Here is a 20,324-nt window from a genome sequence, read left to right as displayed (position 1 = left end):
CTGAAAATGCTTATCAGAATTTTAATTTTTTTAAAGGACATAAATATTTTTGACAACTTGATTTAGACTTTATCTAGCTGCAGCATAAATCTTTGCTACAGCTGTGTTTCACTGTGTGTACTAAATCTTCTGTAGTGCATTCCAATTAGCTCTTAAATCAAGTATTTAAGTGATTGAAGAACATTATATTCAACCAATGATTTCATGTTGGTTTTATTGCATAATGAAGAACTTTCAAGGCATGTTTAGAGAATCTTTATTTTTTGAGTAAGTTGGCCAAAGATCATCTGGCAGAACTTGTTGTTGTGGTCAACTCCAGCAGCTCCTCTAAATCCTATGAATCTCAAAAAGCCTTATGTCCGTATCGTACCAGATTGGAGGATCCACATTCCTTCAAAGAACAGAAGGAAGAGTCAAAAAATCAGTTTCAGCAGCCAAACTGAAATCCACTGTGAATCTACATCCGGTATGTTTACCGTAGGTAGATGACTCCCCACATGTAGGTCCGGAACCACATGGCAGTGCCAGAGTTGGCCTGGTACTTCCTGATCAGGATGGGGTGAGGGACTGGGAGGAGGCCGACCAGCGTGCCGTGCTGCAGGAATTTCAAGATCTCTGACTCATCTGTTAAACCCCTGAAGATAAAACAAAACCTTGTCATTTAATCCAGCTGTAAACAATTGGAACATCTCAGATTTAAGAATCAAATTCTCAAAACATCAACTTTTTGCTTATTTGCAATTTGAGCACTGCCAGAATTTACAGCAATCTCTTGTAAATCAGTTAAACTATTAAATCCATCTGGCTTCTAATTAAAACTTTTCTCCTACTTGTCGATGCAGATCTTCTCCACCTGAGGGACCAAGACTTGCAGAAGCCGCATGATGGTTTGCAGAGGAAGTCTAGATTTCCATGACAACATCTAACAGGAACAGGTAAATAAAGCATAAAATCTCCTGACAAAAACCAACAAGCAGCAGAAATAAACATTAAAAAAAAAAACTCTCTCACCCAGCCTGAATTAGCGGTCCAAGCGGCAGTAGATGAGACGCTCGATATTCGACTTCTTGATGTCTGCGACCTCGTGAAGACCTGATGACAGGATGAAACTGTGAGAAAGCAGAAAAATAAACAGAGTGCGAGCAGCGAGGCATCTGCTGTACCTCGCTGTCTCTTTCTGAGTTGGACTCCGTGTCGCTGGCTCCATTGATGGCACCACGGTGAGGTGGTGTTGCTGGAGAGCTTGAACGAGGCAAGGCAATCATCGTTCCATCTTCGCTTACCTGAGACTTCTCCGTAATCTTATCAATTCCTGAAACAACATGAGCTGTCACTTCCTGGATGCCTGACTGGAAATCTGTGGCCTGACTTGAAAATGGAAGTTCTCCATCAAACTTGACTAGTAGTTTGAAGAATTTTGGAAACAAGAGGGTACAAACATTTCAGTAGATTTGTAAAGTTTGTAGAAGACATACAACAATGGCCTTCAAGATGTGATTGCAGAGTTTCTAAATAACCACAGGGGCTCTAAATACAAATGCAAGCCACACTTTTCAGACATGAAAAGTGCTAACAAAAAGTTTAAAACCCATGTCTCACTAATCTTCCAACGTTCACTTTAATTTGTTGCTTCTAGTGCTCTAAATTACCTGTTTTTGTTCATATTACTTTAAAATTTGTCCATTCTTTCACAACATCTTTCAGTTGGCTTGGTCACATTTTAATTTACACTTTTATGGTTGGTTTATAATTTTGTTCTTTTCAGATTACTATTATAAATTTATTTGGTGTTTTTTTGTTTTTAAATAAATTTCTGTCACTAGAGCTTTTCTTGGGTTATTTATTTATTTTTTTTACCATTTTATTTCACATTCTCATTTGTCAAAGTTGCAAAAAAAAAAAAAAAAAAAAGAGTATTTTAGAACTTATTATCTATTTCTTCTTGGTAGTTTCTTCCCTACCTGGAGTGGCCTCTAAGGTGGCTTTGAGTGTCCCGGGCTCAGCAGGTGCAGCAGGTCTGGAACCCTCCATGGACTCGCCATCTGTGGAGTTTAGGCGGGAGATCCCAGACTTGTTCTTCTTCTTCTGCAAAGTTTTCTGAATGGATGCCTCATCCGTGGGCAGGTTGGCTAGCTGGTGGAAAACGTTCCTCTTACGAATGATGGCATACACTAGGTTGAAGTTGCCTGTGGGGAAGGTTTCAGACATCAAAATGTTGCCCTAAATGCAGCTGCACTCACAAGATCCCATTGTGGTTCTAACCATCAAACTGATACTGGATGATGTTGTTGAAGACCTCCAGTAGGAAGAAGACCAGGTTGTGGTTCTGAGGTGCAGATAGGAGGTACCAGGGCGTGGAGAAGGCCTCCAGCAGGTGGAGCAGCTTGTTGGCAGCCACCATTGACAGGCTCTTTAGGTAGGGTGAAACTACAGAGGTAGAAAATGTGCTTACATCAACTCTCCACCAAGGGGCAGCATTGTCTACAGGCATACTTACTGTTTACAATTATGGTGAGCAGGCAATCAAACAGAGGATGGAGACGCTGGTGTCCACAGGTAATTATTTTGTGAAAAATCTAAACAAGAAGGGACATAAATATGACTCTTGGTACTATTGAGAGCATATTATAATCTAAAGCTGAAAAATAGAAAAAAAAATGATAATAATTTGTAGAATCTGCCAGTTTGTGTGCAGCTTCAGTGAGCTTTTCAGATTTGAAAAGAAAACCAACCTTTTAACCAACCTTTCTTAAATTTCCTGTTTTAATGTTGTGAAATATTTGTAAAGCACAGGTTAAGCTTTAGCAGGTTGACAATCTCTTAGTCGAGTAAAGTAGGTCTCTCACCACTATGAGCAGGTCTGCGTGGGTTCCTGTAAAGACAGGAATGTCCATGGGGACACGGAGCGTGTACGGTTTATTCAGTCGAACACCAAAGTTCCTCTCTCCGCTCAGCAGCAGCAGGATGAACACGCCAATGTGCATGAGGCCCACGCGAGCTGCACATGCACACAAACATGAAGAGTTTTTAGAAGTTTGTGCGGTTTACCCTTGCCTCAATGTCTGTGTACAGGGATGTTTTTTTTTTTTTTTTTGCTCAGATGTCACAGAAAGTGTCTCACACTGATCTGCTCTGGCATCATTCAGGTAGAACAGGATGGGAACCAGCATCTCCAAGACGTCGCTGCTCTTTAGGACGAAGAACAGGAATTTCTGCAACATGCAGAAACAGTCATGTTAGTGAGTTAAAGACAGGTGCTCTGTTAGAGCAACTTTTTATCCCTTTAACCTAAGAAAAGTGAAAAGATCGCAATTTAAAAATGCAAGGAGCCTCTCACTTTGTTAAAATCGCAGAACTTCCAGAACAGAATTAGCAGCTCCTGGTGGAAGTGGATCTTCTTGGTGGATCGTGGAAGGTACGTCTGGATCAGAGGGTTGTTGAGCAGCTGAGCAAAACCTCGGAGGACGAAACTCAAATCCTGTTGAACCAATACAGAGAATATGCTAAGGCTTCCAATCAGAAATCTTCTATTTGTGGATGAAACTGAAGGTTTACAGTTTGGTACCTCCTCCCTGTGGATCCTCGAGAGGTAATTCACAAAGAGGTTGTCAGGTCCAGCTGGCTGTATATTAAAAAAAAAATACAGGTGTATTAAAAAATTTGAATTCTTCATTTTAACCTATGCACTTATTAACAGGATTTTCTGTTGACTTATGTTAAAGGTTTTGAGAGATTGACAATAAACTTACAGAAATAGGTAGAACTAAAATTAAATTAGTTAAGTCATAATCTTCTTTTTTTTTTTTTAGCTATGTTGATACTTCTTTAGTGTTACTTTTGACATGTTTCTTTCACATTGTTTGCTGTATAGTTTAGAGTGTAACTTTTTCCAGCAAAATGGCAACAATAACATTTATCCATCATACCTCTAGTTCCTCAGATGGATTGGATGAGGAGGAGTCCAGCGCCTGGAGGGCAGCGCTCACAGCCGACCCGGTCTCGTGCTCCAGGGTGACGATCAGGACCTGCAGAGCCTGCTCCACCAGCTGCTCTCGGTAGTCTGAGAACAGCAGATGGTTGTACGGGATACCGTATCCCACCGGGTCGTAGGAACAGACCACGTTCAACAGGGACGTGAAGAGCGGCAAGGCATGTCTGAAGCAATGGCACACAGATAATCCTGGTGTTTACAACAGAGCATCTATAAACTGAAGAGATTTAGAGGTGGAAACTGTAAATAATACAAGACCAAGATAAGTTGTTTTTGGATACAGGAGAAAAACGGTGAAGGTTCTGGAGTGGAAATCTCAGCCTCTAGACCTTAACATTATTGAGCCAATTTGGGGATATCTTAAACATGCAGTTCATGCAAGAAAAGCTAAGAATATAAAGGAACTTGAAGGAGATTTTCCAAGAGGAATTGAAAGTTCTTTGCATTTTTACACTTTAAACCGCTAACTGTTTTCACTGCACCTGCAATAACAACAAAATAAACGAAAGCAATCAGATTTCTTCTGGGCTGCAGTCAAATAAAACAAATGGTAAATGCTCCAAAAGCACATATTTACGCATAGAATATCTTGATGTGGCTTTTTTGAGCCATGCCAACCTGTTTTCTGCAGAACAGAAGAAGGAGACCCAGGGGTTAAGCACTTGGGTCTCAGATGAAGGAGAAAGATACATGGCTTCAGAGAAGCAAGTGAGAAGCAGCTTCAGCAGCTCTGTCCTGAAAACACACAACGAATCTACCATCAAAACAGCAGTCAGAAAAATTACAAAGTGGGGAAAAAAGCAATATTAATTAAATAACACGTTACTAAACTCACTAAATCCCTGTAGTGCTGAGCAATGTAGCACATTTATATTAAAGCAATCAGTTTAACGGTTAAGGACTGTTAATATTCTTTAAACTGATTTCTTACGAATTGCCTTATTAGCTTATTACTGACTGTGTGGGTTCATCTTACCCAAATTATCACAAAGCAAAATGTTAATGCCTTATTTTCCCCCATCTTTGAAGTAAAAAATGTCCATCACCTTTTTAGGATAGCAGCTAAACAGATAAAATGTAGCTTGCAGTCTCACCTGTTCCGGTCATGGATGTAATTCGGGGGAGGCGACTGAGCAAAGCCCACCCCGGCCTCCCAGATGTACTCACAGCTATCTATGGATCGCATTTCCTCTGAGGCATCCTGAAGCGAAACAAGAGTTTTAAAAAAATTATAGTTTGAGATATATAATATGTGGAAGACTATTCTCTAACAAACGTACAGTGTTATTTGTGACATCTAGTAACAAACCAGATTTGATCACTGAGAAGAGAAAATCTGTCATTGGGATTAGAGACATATTATTTGGCAAAAGTGCTGTTATGATAATTAATTGTGGTATTATCTTTCTGTCATACTCAGTCATAATGTGAAACTGTGCTACAAACCAGCATAGAGCACATCATGGAATATTTCTTATTGTTTAAAGGGAAAAAATAATGAAGGTCTAAGAAGGTTCTGCATTTGGACACTTGGTCCATGTTAATCAGCAAGCAGAATGAGCCGATTACACTCTGCTGACATTATCTGGCTTTGACACCTCGGCACAGATAACTGCAGCTTTAAGAATAGAAGTGATGAGGTGTTTCTGTAAGTTATCTGACAAAAGGGCACACAGCCGCACGCTGCATTAAACTTCTCCAGTGGCACAACAGAAACAGAAACTGCTATGCCACCGTTATGCTCTCCAATAAGTGAAACCTAAAAAAACAAATAAGTTCATTTATACCAAAAACAAACAAAAAAAAAAAGGCAACAACCTGACACATGACCTGGGAGATGCATGATCCAACAATTTAGTTGATTCAGTTCATTTAGACGTTCAGAATGGCAACATTTAAGCTAACATAACTCTAAAGGAACTGCCTTGTTGGAGTTAAATTCTCATTTATTTTCAGTGAAAATATGAATTCAACACTTAACCAACTCAAACCACAATTTTTTTATATAGGCGTCATTTGTTTCCCACTTCCTTCCATGTTGAATCCATCAACAAAACATTTTCCACTCCAATTGCATATCAGTTTATTTCCTTTGATGGTTTAGTCTTATTGATAAATAATACAGATAAATAATCACAACAAGGTAAACTTTTGACCAAAAGTGTGTATGTAGTGTTATTGTAATTTTAAGACTTAATATTAGACTGTTTTTTATACCGATAGTGGTTCTGATCCCCCACACAGTCCAGCTGACTCTTATAAAATGACACCTCCTTCTGCTGGTGGATAACATTGTTCATGGACCCTGAGGTACTGGACAGAAGCTGGCTAAAAAAAGGTGACCAAAGTCCAAGCCAAATGCTTAAACACTTGGCTTGAATTCCTTGAGAAATCTTGACCAAGGCCACTTTTCAAGAAATTAGAGGAGGGTTTGAACACTGGAAGGTAAATAAGACAATGAATTCAATTTAAGTAGTGTTTTGTTTTTTTGTTTTTCAGAAAAAAAAAAAAACACTGACCTCCAGGTGAACAAACACTGACAGAAAAGTGAAAACTTTATTTGCTCCCCATAGCTTCCTTCCAGCTATGCTTTCTTCATGCTTGGTTAACCATAGAGGCAGGTGGGAATAAACACTGACCACTTCCTCTGATGGCAGCACAGATCACCTCCCCAGTCTCTAAAATGTTTGCAGAGCTCAGTTAAGACGTGTCCACCCAGCTCAAATACGGCCACTCCAGCCTGCCTCCCCCTGCACCATGGAGTCACTCATTAACTCCAGCAAACCGCCTCAGAGGGCTGCATGAAGGAGATAACGGCACAGACTTGTACCACAGGAAGGTTAAGAAAACAAGACCTGAAACCTTTCATTAGAGAAAACGCTGGCTAGCTCTGTTTGCCTGCCTGTTATAGGAATGATGTCCTTTAAGTAATTACCAAGGAGTTTAGGACAACATGTGTGAGATCATTTTATTTCTGTGTGTGCAAGTTAAATGTTAAATTTGTCCATCACACCGGTTTGGAGCAATAGACGTACCAGCCTTAGTTGGACACAGCACAGTAAAACACTTAATGTTACCAAGGACTTAAGAGAATGTTCAACTCTGCCTTAATCTGTAATGACCGGCTATAAATGTTCTTCTTTCAACTCACTGACCGGGTTGTTCTTCTTGTGACTCTGGACGGTAAAATCTGGACAGAAGAGCAGGTCAGCGACGGTGAGCAGCAAGGATTCAGCCAGCGGCCGAGCTTCATTCTCATCAGCATCTTCGTCCAAACTCTGCAACACGAATGCATCACTCGAAAACAAGTCTCGCAGGTTTTTATAAAGACATAAACCAAGAAGTGTGCTGGTGACTGAACGATTTTCATCTTTTTTCCCTCTGACTGGTCAGAAACTAAAGAATCGTTCGTTTTTCTGATCAGTGAATGCGCCATACTCAAGACAACATCATTCTTTGGCGTGGTTGTGTTTGCAGAGTGAAGAGGATTCAGTTGTATCAGACAAAAAAAAGAAGCTTGCAACATCCTGTGAACTCTCAGTTACCACATACTAAGTATGAGGATTCTAAGCAACACTGCTTTTGAAATCCAATATGGCTGCCATAAATGTTGGTGACAGCTGCAGTGATGAACTGCTGCACTGCTGCTGATCCCAAGCACACAGCAATGTACAAACTATAAGTGAGCTCATTGCTATCATGTTTAAACACATAAAATACAGATAAATGCACTGTTTAGTTTTTATTGCTAATATCAGTAAGCCTTATCATCGAGTACAGCAACAAGCAAATCCTACAGGTTAATCCAATGAGAACTACTTAGAAAAAAAAAGAATAATTAGGAATATTTGTAACAAAAAATAATTAATCTATATATGGTTTACTGACTAATTAAAGAATATTTTACTCTAGCTCATCTTTTACTCCTTGTATTTACAGATCTCCATCCCAAAATGTAGTTTCACACTCGCCAGGCAAACATTTAATTTAACGTTCGATTGGTTCGATGCAGAAATAAAGACGTTTTTTGCATAACTGAATTGATTGCAAAGAGGCCATCAGCCTTTTCCGCCTGCAGCAGCCCTTCTTCTCCTCAGTCCCATACTTTCATTAACAGACATTCAATCCCTCCTTAACTCAACCGTTGGTGGGTAGACGGTGGGAGATACAATATGGGCAGTGTTTGCACCATGGTCCCCAGTCGACCAGGTAACCAGAGACTCAGCAGCAGGTGGGCAGGGTGGGAGAGGAGGAGAGGAGAGAGAGTCCAGCTTTGGATGGAGACCTTTGCATCGACAGCAGCAGTGGTTTTATCTTACACTGCAAGATCTGCTCTGAAAATCAAAGAGCAGCATCTTTTCTAGCCAGGCCAGATTATTGTAGCTGAAGCTATCAAAGGGCTACAAACTGTGTGATGGAAGGATAGCTAATAGGTTGAACACTCTTGTCTGCAGACAGAATGGATTTCTCCGGCAGCAGCTTCCACAGATTACATACCAAGAATAAACCATATCCACCTACGTAACTTGAAAATATCTTTGCAAGTAAAAAAAAAAAAGATGTATTTAAGGTTATTAAAGCTAAAATATCCAGAAAATGTCATTTAGCTCTTCCTTCAACTTGAGTATAACTGATAAACCTTTAAAGAGTAAAAAGAAAGATAAACTGTCAGAGTGTCAGCTCCCTCAGGCGACGCGTCGTACCCCGGATTTTTTTGTGCCAGGAATGGTGGACCAGAAGAAGCCCCTCCAGTCAGCATCCTCAAAAATGTACGGCAGGATCCGGGTGAGAAGGCGGGTGCAGTTCAGCACGATCTGACGCTCCTTCTCCGAGGGGCAGCCAGAGTCGGCACATTGAACCAGCCGCTCCACTGCCTGGAAACAAGCCACGTCAAACATGTAAATTAAGCTATAAAGATCTCTATTGGAAGAGTTACATTAAGTCATTTTTATTAAAAAGATGGCAAAACATTTAGATTACTGATTGTAACAGAAACTATAAAAAAAGAGGATATGAATGCAATTTTGACCTAATATATGTTAATGGATTCTTCAAAACAAGCTAAGATTTGAAGAAAAAAACAAAAACAGCAAAAATTGGCTTCTTAGATCGTTATCTGTATTTTTCTAATTTTATTGATAACTTGTTTTGTTGATTAACGAGTGGTTTCTCCTCCTCCCATCTATTTTTTTTTCTCTTTTAGACTGACCTCTTGTACTCCAAGTGTGGGAATAACAAACATCTGCATTCCTTTGTTTCTGACTGTATCCAGGATGAACAATACAAGCGGTCATGTAAAACACAGGAATCCTTGCTGTCTGTAGGAACTACGGTAACTTGTAAACCAACTCTCTGTGTTTTAGTGACCAATTCATTCATTACAAAACTCAATGCATTATTTTCAGTCTGAGTCTCTGAGAAGACAGAGAAGATTTTCATTTTATTGCAGATTTAGATCAAGTAAATATCTAAATCTGTAGACATCATCCTTCAGCCTCAGCCAGCGGTCAAATATTTCAGTGGGAAGATCAGATTAGAGGTTGGATGATTAACAAGGGAGAGTTGGCTGCAATGTCTGTAGGCGTGATCATGCAAAAGGGACATCATATTCACAACAAACCAACTAAGCTATTGGTTTTAACCCTTTTGTTACTGTTACCTTCTTAAAAAAAAACATAAAAAATGACATGCATTGTAATTAGAAATACAGTAGTTTCACTTTTAGTGGTACAGACTCCTAAATTAGAGTGCTTGTCCAATAGAATGCATTTCTCATCTTGCATGGTTACTGGCATCCCCTTGATAAAAAATGTTAAGAAATGTTCAAATTAATCACTATCAAAACTTGGTAACCACAAGGTTGTTAGTTTTTGCAGCAGAGTTCCAGCAGCAAGTTTTAGAAATGTTTCTACTTCCTGTAAGTTTTTCACTTTGCATGTTGAGAATATGAATTTTTGCTCTCATTAAACCTTGTTTGTCACAGTTGGAGGTGTTTTAAACATTTTAAATTATAATTTTACAAAGTAAAAAAATAGGTATTAAGTATTTTCAGGAAGTAATTTTTTGACTTCTGAAGATTAACAGTGAAAGAACCACTTGTCTTTCCCATTTTGAAGAAAGAAACCAATTCCATTAAATGTTTGAGGAACAGAAGTGCACTTAAATCTAACCATGTGATATTACTAAAGATGATCTAAATAAGACACTCATTCTGAGGAGGCCAGGTTACCTTGTAGCACAGGGTTGCTAGGTTGGATGGAGACTCCTCTCTGACAGCTCGGATTTCTGCTGCAGGCACCAGAGCAAAAACATCCTGGACGGCGATGGAGCACTCGGCCCAGAACTGGTCCCAGAACACGTTGTCTGTGGCTTCAACAGGCTGCAGTACAGGAAACTTTGTAAAGTCTTTGTGTACCCAAGTTTTCATTTTCATAAAAATGCTCAACAGCTATGCAGCACCAATCGTGTAGACATGTTATACACATAACTGCTACCATTAAATAAAAACACACGTATAAACCCAGTTAGACTGAAGTAATTTTCACTCAGCTAAGAAGTTTATTTCTGACAAAATATTTGAAAAGTCCTGCTATGTTGCAGCAATAAAATATATATATATATATATATATATATTCTTAGAATTCATGACCAAGCATGTTTTCACTGGTACTTTAATGATTTAATTTGTTATTGAAGAGTCAGAGGTTTATTTTATACTTTTTATGTATGACTGGGATAATTTCTAGGTGAAATGTTTAGTAAATGTGCAAAAACCAGATGATAAATAAACTTTAACAGATAATAGCAGTTGGGATGATCTCAAATGATTTTTTTCATGAAATAAAGACCAAAACGTTGATATTTTTTTTTTCTTTTTCTGAGGTTTCGATTCTACCTTAAAATAAGAAATGGTCAAGGTACAATTTCTGTAGGCCTTAGCTAATCCAGCCTTCAGGCAAACACATTTTTCATATAGTAAAGTAGCATTAAACAAATGATGCAAAACTGGCAGAATGATGGTTTTTCTTCCGCAAAACAGTGCAAATAATAAAATCATAATTGCTCCTCGTCTTAACTTCCTATCCTTATTTCAAATCTATAAGTGTAGTTACTAACGGTTTGTTTCCACACCACTTGTGATAATAAGACCTGCACCTGACGCTACCATCTGGCACACCAACTTTTATCGTCGTAAGCAAATATCGTTCAGAATCACGTTTTTTTTTTTTCCCTTGCGCGTTCAAGAGCTTTATTATGAAGAAAACAGAAACAGACCTGAGTTTTGGTCGTCAGCTGGATCACCGCTTTCCTAAAGTGAAGCTTAGTGTCAGCGTTTCCCATTTTTTCTGTGTCCACCAGCCGCGTCCTCCTACCTGCGGATTCTGCTGATTATTTCTCCTCATCTCAACTCAGAGCGCAGCGCAGCTGGTGCGTTCATGAAAACTCGAAATTTACAAGTCCGTGTAAAATTGTAAAAGGGAAGACAAGAAACTATACTGGTAAATAGGCTAACCTACCTGTGTTAAGACAAATATTAGAAGTTTGCAAATACAAAAATATTTAGGATATAATTTTGACAGGAAAAACTATAATCTTATTATCTACGGAAATTAAAACAACATAAATTTAAAAAAGACAAAAACCAAGAAAACAAACGATTTTTAACCAGAAAAGGGACATGAGTTTTGTGTTGAGAGAATATTTCTTTCTCATAAATAAAAGCCGTACATAATTAAAGATTTTAATTGAAGTAAAAACTAACATGCAAATCAATATCGGCCACGTTCTCAAAAGAAATCTAAACTACAAATAGAAATATAGTTTAACCATAAAGTATAAGTAGACTAAATAAAAATATAATTAAATATGAAAATAATGTATAATAAATAATACAAATAATACAAAAACAGATAGAAAATGCCTGAGCTAAATAACAAAACACTTATATCAAAAGTAATGTTATTGCTTCTAAATATATTAATTGAATTGATAATAAACCGCCGTTGCTGGCAAACCTAAATCAAATATTATTTTGTTGGAATAATTCTGACTGTCCCTGAAAGCAGCACATGCTGAGCAGGATCCAGATGAGCAAACTTCCGGGATACTTCATGCACATATTTATCTTCCCGTGTTACCATGTGACTCTCCTGGTAAACTCTCTACATATAAGATTCACGTCATGATGACCTATATAATCACTGTCTGCACGATCATCTCTGAATGTAACGTTACAAAGAGAGACTTTTTTTCCTCTCCTTGTCTGTTCAACTGCAGGTGAATACATTTATGAAGTGGCCACTAGATGGAACCATAAGTTCACAAAGCAGAACAGCCGGTAAAGGTAATCAGCAATGAATAAAACCACTGATGTCCAGCCCCCTATAATTGACGTATTTATGACGTTGTTATGTTTTCATGACTTAAAGCACTTTGAACTGCATTGCTGCTGAAATGTGCTATATAAACTTGATAGGTTGACATTATAACCTACAAGTTCTGACTTTTGAACCATAACTACAACAATACACTTTGGTTTAGCAATACACTTTATGTGTTGAAGTAACTATTGTATGTTTAATACAAGCACAAATTCTATCAAAAGGGAGTAAGTAAATATTTCCCAGGCTTTTCTAAAACAACACAGACACCTAATCAATTTGCAATTAAAATTGTTAAATTGTTCAGTAAATTTTGACCAGTTGCCATGTCCCTGCTGAAGAAAAGCTTTGTCGCAGCATGACGCTGCCACTACCATGTTTTGTCATGAGATTGGTGTTGTGTAATCCACCACACATAGCGTTTTTATTGTCAACCAAAAGGGTTAATTTTAGTCACATCTGATCAGATGACCTTCTTCCACATGTTGGCTGTGTCCCTCTGTATGGCTTATAGGATGCTGCAAATTTGACTTTCTGCAGACTGCATTAATATTTGTCATATAATTATTAATAATTATGATGAATTATTTATACAATTTTCTTTAGTTGAATTGGTGCACCTTCCCTAAGCTTGATGAAGGAATGAATGTAAGGCTACCGGACAGCAGAAAACTCCTCACACAACAAGGAATGATCAGAAACAGGCTTGTCTTCAATTAAGTCCGAGAATTTACAAAGTAGCCCACCTTTACAGTCAAAATATTCCATCAGTAACTTCTACCTCCAGCTACCTACATGCAATCTATGAAGGAAAAGACTTGAATAAGTAAAGGATCAAATTAATGAAAAAAAAAAAACAAGCAAAATGGAATACTTAAACATAACTTCAACTGATTAACTACCGTAATTAAATACAAGAAGGAAAGAAAGATCAGCATGAACTACAATGCAGCTAAATCACAGATCAATGTGACCTCCTATGACTTTTACGGCGGAAGGTGAGTTTTAGCAATTAATTAAGGAATGCGGTCCGATCAGTTTATGCGACTAAATGGATGCCCAGAAGGACTAAGTTCATCACTAAACTGTTAGATTAAATCAGCTAAACTGTGGATCTATGTAGCTTCACCAGCATCCCCACGTCCTTTCTTGCTCCTTTTATGATTAGAGTGGGAGGCGGTGTTCTAGCTGGTTTGGCGCCCTGGGAAAACATCCCAAGCATTGCTCCATTCCATTCCCCTCGCAGGGGGAAATTGTTGATGAGGGATGGGCAGGTGGTTAACTGGAGGACCAAAGAGGACAGGGGTGTCTCATGCCGCCCCCACAAGATGTCGCCCATATCAGAAAACACCACTGATTAAAGGATTAAAGTACTGTTTTTATCTGGCCTACCATGTCTTGGTAGGTTTCTAGTTGTGTAACACTCATTGCATTTTCAGTTGATGGAGTGAACAGCACTTTTAGGGTTGGTTTATTACCCAGCTATGTTTTAAACTTCTCCATAGCTTCATCCCTGATCTGTCTGCTGCATTCTATAGTCTACATGATGCTGTTTGTTCACCAGTGTTCTCTAAAAACCCTCTGAGGCCTTCAAATAAAATCTGTATTTTGAATAAGGTACAGTGGTGGCTTTTTATTTTCAAGGGTAAAAGGGAATTGAGATAAACGCTGGACACACCTTTCAGTGTTTTATTTTTTTTAAATATGTTGAAAACAATTTTTTTTTTCTTAGCTTAACAAAGCAGGGCTAGTTTTATAAGATATCTTCATCAGTCCCTCTCTGACTGTAATCTGTGTCAGTGGACAGATAGTACACACTCAATGTAGAAGACCAAAACTATATATTTCTAATATCATTACATTAGTAATAATGTCATGACTACATTAGTTATGTAGTCATTCATTAGTTATTTTGGGTAACTGTAGTAGTCACAGTTACCCAACATATTGTTTGTACATTGCGTAGAAACCTACATTCAGTAGACTAAAGATATCTAAATGAATAAAATCCTACTTTGTGGTTTCCTAATTACCAACCTATTTTCATAGAACCCGTAATTCGTTTAGTCATTTAAACAGGTGCTGGATTGTTTCGGTCATATTGAGAAGAAACTATGTGGGTGACCTCTGGTGACTCATTCAAAAACCTTGTACACTGTGATTTCTTCACTACATAATCTAATGGGCCAGCCAGCTGTTTAACAGCTGTCAGCCAATCAGAGTTCAGTCTCTTTCAGGCATAAAACAGAGAAAACCAAAGCCCCACACAAAACCTCCTGCAAGAACACACATGCAGAGCCCGTTTGGATTTCACCCACTGCACTCGAGAACCATGATAAACACAAGGAGTCCGGGGGTTTTCTTAAGCTTGCTGATAGCTCTTTCTTTAGCTGAAGTGGTAAGGACATTTTTATTTCATCTGAAGTCAAATTTTACTTACTTTTTTTTGTATTGACTGATTGAAAAATATTTTCAGGGCCATTCGAGACATGGAAGAAGAAGAAGTAACATTGCTGCTTCCCTGCCTTCCTCTGATAATTTCAGTAAATAGATCCTTTATTAAGATTTCTTGATTTTGTTTCCTGAGTATTAAATGTGTCATTTCATCTTGCAGGTACTTTCTGTCTCAACGGTGGCCTGTCTGTCCCTTCATTGATCACTGGTGCACCCTTGTTTTGTAAGTGTCCTGATGGGCTTTCTGGGAGACGCTGTGAAATAGGTGAGAAGCTGATTTTTCAAGCTAAACTTCAGTGACGCCAGTTCACATTTTAATCACTTGTGTCTGTAGCTGTAGAGAAAGGTGACAGCTGCTATGAAGGGATCGGAGTACTCTACAGAGGGACTGTTTCAAAATCAGTCAGCGGAAAAACATGCGAGATCTGGGATTTACGTGCCAGGAGGCGTTACCTGTCCTCAGACCTTCACTCTGGACGACACAACTACTGCAGGTGGTCTATGGCTTGAATGTTAAACATCTGTCTCTGTTCTCATACCAATTGCAAAACAAGGAAATTGTGTGTTACAGATCTTTGTCATGCAATTAGTCATACTTCTAACAAAACGGAGGGATTGTCATGATTCACTGAATCACTTTTGGTAGAATATAGGTCAAACACAGCAGTTTATCTGCATGTATGTTGTTGCTTACCTGGCCTTACTTGCAACATTTAATGTTTTAGATCAGTTTGCATATTTAGCACAAATTAATGATACATGTCATGTCAACAAGACTCCTCACATCAGTATATGTCGTACCCAGAAATATACTGTTTGATTTAATAAAATGAATGCGATCCAATGATATAGATTTAAATTCGGTTATAGACGTTCCACTTTGGTTCCTATATAATAATACAGTGCAAATCAGTTGTGTTTGTCATGCCTGGTGGTAAAAAGGTTATCTATCTTTGGAAGGTAGGTCAATTGCAGTCAAACGATATGAATTTGCAGCAATCCCTTCTCTTGAGCAAGTGTCAGGTGAGAGTGGATGTTTGGATTAGGCTTTCTGGCTTAATATATTTGTATATATCACCATATACCTGATTAATATGTCTGTGTACCATCACCGCAATACTGGAACACAATTTTATCAAGTAGAGGCAGGTATAATTTGGAGAATTTCCCGTGATCCACATACCTCACTGGGATTAGTGTTGACATGAATAAACTGGAATTTGTCAGGCAAAAATGATCTAAACCAGCCAAGAGCCTTAATCCGGGAGCCATATGACTAATTCAAGAAGAACTTAGAAACTTCCTGAGAAGATCTTGGCATCCAAATACCTACTGAGGATGCATGCCTTTTCCACGTGGTCTTTACAGTCAAACTGTCAATTTTAAGCCAAAGATATTTATTGTTTGTTGGTTCTTGACATTGTTTTTCTTTCAGAAATATTCAGTACAGACTGCGCCCATGGTGTAACGTTCGAAAAAACCACCAGCTGGTCCGGGAATATTGTGATATCCCCCAATGTGACGTTGAATCCTGTAAATATGTTCTTCCTGAAAGGATTTTTTATTTTTTTTTTCACATGCCTCAGATTTGATGTAGGTCTTGAATATCTTAGACAAGTTCAGATATTTTTTCTTTTTTTTTTTTCTAAGAAAGATTTGGAAAATATCTTAATAAATTAGGAATGTTTCAGGCACACAAGGTGCATGCTCCAAAGGTTTGAAAAAATAATTCTTTTCAATCTTACAGCTTCACCTGCACCTTCAACTTCACCCATCATGCCACAAGCATGTAAGCTCCTAATGCAAATGTGTTTTTTTTTTTCCTGGTCATGTATATGTTTTCCAACAACAGTTTTGAATTTGGCTTCTTTTCCAGCTGCAGACCTGACATGTGGTCAGCGGACTATACGGAAGCAGACAAAGATTGTGGGTGGAACAGTTTCTACTGTGGAATCTCACCCGTGGATCGCTGCTATATTCTGGCGTAGCAAATCGAAGCAGAATGTTTTCCGCTGCGGGGGCAGTCTGATATCTGCCTGTTGGGTCATCACAGCTGCCCACTGCTTTCCTGAAGGGTAGGATATTGTGTCAGTTACTATAAACAGAGCCGGTGCCAAGAAATGACAGATTTTTCTGTTGTATGTTCGTGTTTTAGCTCTCAGACGAGGCATCAACGCTTCTCTGTCACGCTGGGAAAAAATGCACTCAACGAGAGTGACTCAACTGTGGAGCAAACTTTCAGAGTGGAGCAAATCTTCATCCATGAACAATTCAACCACAGTGAACAAAACTATAACAATGACATTGGTATGAAAGGATCTATTTGCTACAAAGACCTCCTAAAGAAAAACAGCCAATAACATAAATTCTGACTTACCTAAAGAAAGCTTACCAACTTAAATAGAACAAACGGTGTCCTTTTTGTGCTGATTTCCCTCAGCTTTGCTGAAGTTGAAGGCCATATATGGAAAGTGTGCTGAAGAGACTGACTCGGTAAAGACTGTCTGCCTCCCACCGCCTCTGCAGAGCCTCCCGCCAGGGACCACCTGCGAGATTGCTGGATATGGGAAGGAGAAATTTGGTGAAGAAAGTTTGATATACCATGTTCTTGTTCATGTAAAGATTAAGTATTGTGAGGCTGTCAGAACAGCCATGCAAAAACAATGTTTGCTTTTTCTACTTGAAAAGTCAATCAGCACTTGATTGGTTGGTCATCATGAGTCCAATCGCCTCTATAATAACATGCGGTCATTCTCATCAGTTTGACTTATTTGGTCCATCACGCCAAGATCGAAAACCATCTAAACAAGACATTTTTGTTGTGCATCAATTTGGGAAGGGATATTAATTTAATTACCAAACTATTTTAACGCCATAGTTCTGGAGAATCCATATAACACAAGTGGACAACATTTAACACAGCTGCCAATCATCTCTAGGGAAAGAGTCCCCAAAAACGTTCACACCAAACGTTCACACCCAGCAATTCTTAGGAACATTTCTTAAACCCAACATCACCGCCTCTGACTCTCATGCAACAGCATATCTAAAGAAGCAGAAAAGAATCAAGGTGTCGCAATGGCCCAGTCAAAGTCCAGACCTCAACCTGATTTAAATTATTGAAAATACTGAAACCTTGCGAAAGCTGTCCAAAAATCTTCATTAAAGATTTTATGGATAGCTTTGGACAGTCATAGTATGACCTCAGGAACATTTTTTTTTTTAAAAAGCACTTGCGTCCGTGAATTAACTTAATATTTTGAATAGATTGTGTTGACAGTCATGGAAATGCTATTTTTTGCATGGCTGCATGTTAAAACAAAGAAATAAGATTGATGTACTGTTGTAAAAATATACCGTTTTTATTGTGCAATGTCTTATCTGTTCCTTTCCTTTGCAGGGTTATGGTACAACTCTCAGTTCCTCAGGAAGGCTCAGGTGAACCTCCTCGCTGATGATGTGTGCCGACAGAAGGATTATTATGGAGAAATGGTCAACAACAACATGTTTTGTGCTGCACGTCCCGACTGGAGCCAGGACGCCTGTGAGGTATTTAAGCATGTCAATACCTGACTCGAGAATTTCTCCCACACATGATGTTTGTTCCCATTAAAGCTGTCTGCCTCCCTCTGACAGGGTGACTCGGGAGGACCGCTGGTCTGCGAAGTCGACAACACGCTCTTCCTCTTTGGCATTGTTAGCTGGGGAGACGGATGTGCAAAGGAAAATAAACCTGGTGTTTACACCAGAGTTACCAATTACAACAAATGGATTGAAGAAAAGACAAGTCTGCCTACCATCACTACTGGAACCATGTTCCCTCAGAAATGATTTAAAGCTCAGGCCACCAGTTGTTTGGAGAATAACAAAGAAATTGTTATTGATAAGGCAAAATGACAACTGTTAGGGATTTCTGAGCTGTAAAACAACTTAAGCTGAACTACTTTATAAGCTTGACTGAAAGATATAGCAAATACCTTTACGTTTCTGTTTATATTAATCAGTTTTTATTCTTCCATCTAATCAGCAATTGTGCTAACTCAGTTCACTGAGTGTTGTTTTTTTCTGTCTTCTAGCAAAGACAGAGAAAAACATAGCAAGAGCAAATTCTCTCCTGATATATGAAAAGCTACAAACAAACCTGTGATAAAATATGTTGGTCTAACTTCTAAACCTCTGCTGAGGAATAAAAGCTATCTATTTCTTTTTTCTTAATTGTGCCTGTAATTTTGCTTCATGGTATGACCTTTTTTTAAGCAAATACAGTTTTTACACTGATAATTTGCTGTTGTCTATGTCTGTAAATAAATCAGGGTACTGTAGCTTTAATAAAGTTGAACTGAAATGAATTGAGTTACTGCTTCTGTCTTCTTAGAAACAGAATGAAAGCAACACATCTTCTTTAGTGTCTTCATCAAGGAATCAGTGTTTGTTATTTTAATGATTTGTTACACAACGTTGCCACCCTGTGGTCAAAACGAAGCATAACACGTCGTCAAAGACTGAAAGCGATGGTGGCTTCACGTTAAGACCGTCGCCAGGACTTAAAGGGACAGCTGAATGCTGAGAGGTAAGAGAGGGGACTTTAGAACTTTAAAACTGAATCGAATACAACAAACATTTTTAAATCGAATGTCCATATTTGGAGAAGAAGAATCCTTTTAATTAATGATTCCTTTTTGTCTGAACCTTTTATTAATATGTTATTTCCAATTTGTACAATGCTTAGTTCAAAACACTGATAAATATATAAATAAATAACATCTACTAATAAAGGGGTAGATTATTTATTCAATAAAATATGAGAAAACAAAAAAAATAAATAAATCAAATCATCCTTCAGATTTTTCTGCAAAGTCATGGAATCCATCTGTGATAAATCACTTTAGATATCCTCAAACCTAAATAAACAAACTTCTCTGGTTTTCCTTCTCACTCACAATTAACGTCTGTGTCTTCTGTGGAATAAAGTCCAGTTCTCTGTGCAGCTAGTCTACATAGAGCTGACAGCAGTTAAATACATAGAGATTTTTCAAGGACATCTCCTGCAGGCTGGTCAAGAAATCAAATTAAATAGATCGATAGAAAGTTTTCTGTCTCAGAAGGTCAGCACATTGTGCAGGGTTTCCCTCAGAGTGTCATAAGCCTGGCGGGCCACCAGACTCTACTTGCCCCTCCCCCCCTTCAGGCTAAGCATAATTTGTTCATTTCTGAAATAATTTTCTCTACACCAGTAACAGTATTAAAGAGTCTCTTAGGTGAAATGGCTGGAAGCACAATGGCAAAATAGAATGTAATCATATAGGGAGGTGTATTTTTTTATTATCCACCTTTATACACACCAACAACTTCAGCAAATAAAGTGACACTTAAATTAGGATGAAACAACTGAAGTACAAAAAATGTGTATTTATTTATTTTTCTTTTGATTTTTAGGTATTGTTAATAATGTCTTCCAATAGCATATATTTACTTCGTCATATTCTCAAATTTTCTGT

The 20,324-nt window shown here is 38.3% G+C and overlaps 2 protein-coding genes across 2 annotated transcripts; one reads left to right on the top strand and one right to left on the bottom strand.

Annotated features, from left to right (window-relative positions):
* Positions 1 to 239: 239 nt before the first annotated feature.
* On the bottom strand, positions 240 to 11,496 carry LOC106917277 (protein HID1-like). The gene is made up of 19 exons (XM_014986103.2): positions 11,267 to 11,496; positions 10,221 to 10,370; positions 8,695 to 8,865; positions 7,147 to 7,269; positions 5,086 to 5,192; positions 4,610 to 4,726; positions 3,927 to 4,155; positions 3,566 to 3,622; positions 3,338 to 3,478; positions 3,122 to 3,212; positions 2,847 to 2,998; positions 2,498 to 2,576; positions 2,263 to 2,427; positions 1,962 to 2,186; positions 1,164 to 1,312; positions 1,012 to 1,092; positions 831 to 922; positions 477 to 635; positions 240 to 391 (listed from the first exon to the last, which is right to left on the bottom strand). The coding sequence occupies exons 1-19, from the start codon at positions 11,330 to 11,332 to the stop codon at positions 328 to 330; spliced, it is 2,418 nt and encodes an 805-aa protein (XP_014841589.1). The 5' UTR covers positions 11,333 to 11,496; the 3' UTR covers positions 240 to 327.
* A 3,124-nt stretch (positions 11,497 to 14,620) lies between these two features.
* On the top strand, positions 14,621 to 19,175 carry plaub (plasminogen activator, urokinase b). Its single transcript, XM_014986104.2, has 11 exons — positions 14,621 to 14,770; positions 14,849 to 14,915; positions 14,987 to 15,091; positions 15,161 to 15,320; positions 16,262 to 16,359; positions 16,574 to 16,615; positions 16,703 to 16,901; positions 16,982 to 17,133; positions 17,267 to 17,407; positions 18,227 to 18,375; positions 18,463 to 19,175. The coding sequence occupies exons 1-11, from the start codon at positions 14,663 to 14,665 to the stop codon at positions 18,655 to 18,657; spliced, it is 1,416 nt and encodes a 471-aa protein (XP_014841590.2). The 5' UTR covers positions 14,621 to 14,662; the 3' UTR covers positions 18,658 to 19,175.
* The last annotated feature ends 1,149 nt before the right edge of the window (positions 19,176 to 20,324 follow it).

This window comes from Poecilia mexicana, unplaced genomic scaffold, assembly GCF_051168715.1.
Source record: "Poecilia mexicana isolate PSO_F unplaced genomic scaffold, ASM5116871v1 scaffold_19, whole genome shotgun sequence".
NCBI classification, from domain to species: Eukaryota; Metazoa; Chordata; class Actinopteri; order Cyprinodontiformes; family Poeciliidae; genus Poecilia; species Poecilia mexicana.
Note: the sequence above shows the minus strand (reverse complement) of the source record. Positions and strands in the feature narration are given on the sequence as shown.